The sequence below is a fragment of the Trypanosoma conorhini genome, assembly GCF_003719485.1.
Source record: "Trypanosoma conorhini strain 025E chromosome Unknown Tco_14.4_contig_01165, whole genome shotgun sequence".
NCBI classification, from domain to species: Eukaryota; Euglenozoa; class Kinetoplastea; order Trypanosomatida; family Trypanosomatidae; genus Trypanosoma; species Trypanosoma conorhini.
Genome location: NW_021705258.1, coordinates 1 through 2618, shown reverse-complemented (window position 1 = coordinate 2618; position 2618 = coordinate 1). Strand labels below are relative to the sequence as shown.

The 2618-nt window shown below is 59.0% G+C and overlaps 2 protein-coding genes across 2 annotated transcripts in view; both read left to right on the top strand.

Moving 5' to 3' along the window:
- The window catches only part of Tco025E_09547 (uncharacterized protein), a gene marked incomplete at both ends in the record, with an annotated part of 396 nt that extends 244 nt beyond the window's left edge, over positions 1-152 (top strand). The window contains one exon of the mRNA XM_029376361.1: positions 1-152. This exon is cut by the window's left edge and continues 244 nt beyond it. Coding sequence (XP_029223526.1) covers positions 1-152 — 152 coding nt within the window.
- A 480-nt stretch (positions 153-632) lies between these two features.
- On the top strand, positions 633-2198 carry Tco025E_09546 (phosphate-repressible phosphate permease; the record flags this gene model as incomplete). Its single annotated transcript, XM_029376360.1, has 1 exon — positions 633-2198. The coding sequence occupies one exon, from the start codon at positions 633-635 to the stop codon at positions 2196-2198; it is 1566 nt and encodes a 521-aa protein (XP_029223525.1).
- Positions 2199-2618: the final 420 nt, after the last annotated feature.

The window sequence follows — 2618 nt, the reverse complement described above, 5'->3', positions numbered from 1 at the left end:
CTTTTAGGTGCCGGGCTCGCTTTAAGGGTTGTGCTGGAGCCGCGCGATGCCGCTGCGCTGCTGCGCCCTCTCTGCCGCAGTCCCTTCAAGCTGAACCGATGGAGAGACGACCACTCATGAGTACATCGTGTGTCCGCACCTTTTTTTTTTAACGCGGGAAGAATTACGGCGGCGTGCGTGCCGGCACGACTTTGCTGGTTGTGTTGCATGCGTGCCGTTGCTCTGCCCTGCAGTTACACAAAAAGTGAGGGGGCAATGAGAAGCTGCCGGGAGCCCGCACAAATCGCGGCCGTGCCCATACAGCGTGGCGCCGCAGGGAATCCGAACTCTAGCCGTGCGGCTGCGCACAATCAAAGAGCCGCAACTGGCAAAACATTACTTTCTGCAAATAATGGTCCTCACGGGGATCTCTTTGCCTATCTCAGTGTACAACTCTCAAATGCTCTTGAAAGCAACGAGGCGAGGGCGAGCTGGATAAGACAACCCCGGCGGTCCGCCAAATGTTTGTTTCTTGCTTTTCCTTGTGTGTCTGCTGTCCCGCACGCACCGTGCTAGGTCTCTTTTCCAAAGTCCCCACAACCTCCGTGAAAACCACCCCCGGCGTGCAAGCGGAACACGGAGCACACCTGCTGATGGTCAACCCGTACCTGTGGATTGCCATTGTTGGCGGCATCGTCGCCTTCCTCACCGGATGCGGTGTGGGCATGAACGACCTCGCCAATGCCTTCGGCACGACGTACGGCTCCCGCGTGCTGACGCTGAAGCAGATTGTTCTCCTCGCCTCCATCTGCGAGTTCGCCGGCGCCGTATCCCTTGGCGGTGAGGTGACCTCCACGATCTCCGGCGGCATCGCCGACCCGTCACAGTTCGTGAACGAGCCGTACGTTCTGATGTACGGCATGCTCTGTGCGCTTGGTGCTGCCTTTTCGTGGCTGCTGCTCGCGACCGCCTTGACCCTTCCCGTCTCCTCGACGCACAGCATTGCGGGAGGCATCATTGGCTTTGCGCTTGTGTACGGCGGCGCCAGCGGTGTCTCTTGGTCGAAGAGGAAGAGCGAATTTCCGTTTGTGTCGGGTGTGGTGCCGATTGTTGCGTCGTGGTTCATCTCGCCGCTGTTGGCTGGTATTGCCGCCGCGATTGTGTACGGCATTATTCGCGCGTTGGTGCTGCGTCCGGCGAACTCTGTGCAGCGGGCGCTGTATGCCGTCCCGGTCATTGTGTGTGTGGCGTTCTTCCTGGAGTCCTTCTTTGTGCTGTTCAAGGGCGCCAAGTCGCGCCTTCACTGGCCAGTGGAGAAGGCCCTGTGGGTCGCGGCCACCATAGGCGTTGGCGCCGGCGTTGCCTCGATCGCCGTCATTCCCCTGCTGAGGCGCCGCGTGAGGTGGATGACGGCGCGGGCTGCGCGGCGGGCGGAGGAATTGGCTTGCTTCACTGCAGGGGTGGAGCAAAATGCTGCGGCCGATGCTCCCGCGGAGAAGACTGGGGATGCCCCTGCGGCCGACGGCACCGTGTCCGGGAATGTGGCGGCGGAGAGCGCGACGGGCGCCGATGCGAGGGCGGAAAAGACGTCCAACGAACCCATCACGGGGTCGCGCGTGGGCGATTCGGACAAAGGCTCGGACAGCGAGCCCCGGGTGGAGGAAGATGCGTCAAAGTTTGAAGTACAGCTGTTTGACAACCGCGCGGAGTACGTGTTCCGTTACCTGCAGGTGTTCACAGCCATCTGTGCGTCCTTTGCGCACGGCTCAAGCGATGTGAGCAATGCGATGGGGCCGTTCGCCGCCATATACTCCATCTACCAGACGCAGACGGCGTCGGCGGTGAACTCCACGCCAATTTGGATCCTGTGCCTTGGTGGTGCCGGGCTCGTGCTTGGGCTTGCGACGTTCGGTGTGAGGCTTATGAGGTTGCTCGGTGAGCGCATCACGACGATCACGCCGAGCCGCGGCTTTTCTGCGGAGCTCTCGACCGCGCTCGTTGTGTCGTTTGCCTCCGGCTACGGCGTGCCGATCTCTTCAACGCACTGCATCACCGGCGCCGTGGTTGCGATCAGCATGGTTGACGTTGGCTTCCTGAAGGTGCGCTGGATCATCGTCGCGAAGCTGTACGCCGGTTGGATTATGACTCTGGTCATTTGCGGCGTGATCTCCGCGCTCTTCTTCGCACAGGGGATCTACTCCCCAAGCCGTGCCGAATGATAAGGACGGTGTGGGTTAATTTGTGTGGTGCGGTTGTAGCTGCGGAGCGGCCAAGCACTGTTGTTTCCTTAGCATGAGGGCTAGCACGGGGTAATGGGAGCGCATGGTAGCAATATGAGGCTTGCATGTTGCAATAGAGAAGCAATAAATAATAATTGCAGTCGCGCGCAGCTCCTAATTTATTTATTTTGTCTTACGTGTGTGTGTTTTTCGTTTGAATGTAACATTTGGTCTTCGTCGCCGTTTTGTTTTTTGAGGCTTTTGCGTTGCGCCGTGTTTTTGTTCAGGAAAGAAGTGGTAAAACCGGATGTGTTGCGCCGTGTTTTTGTTCAGGAAAGAAGTGGTAAAACCGGATATGTTGCGCCGTGTTTTTGTTGTGGCGGCTCGGGTGCCTTCTGCGCCGCGGCACCAGTCAGCAGC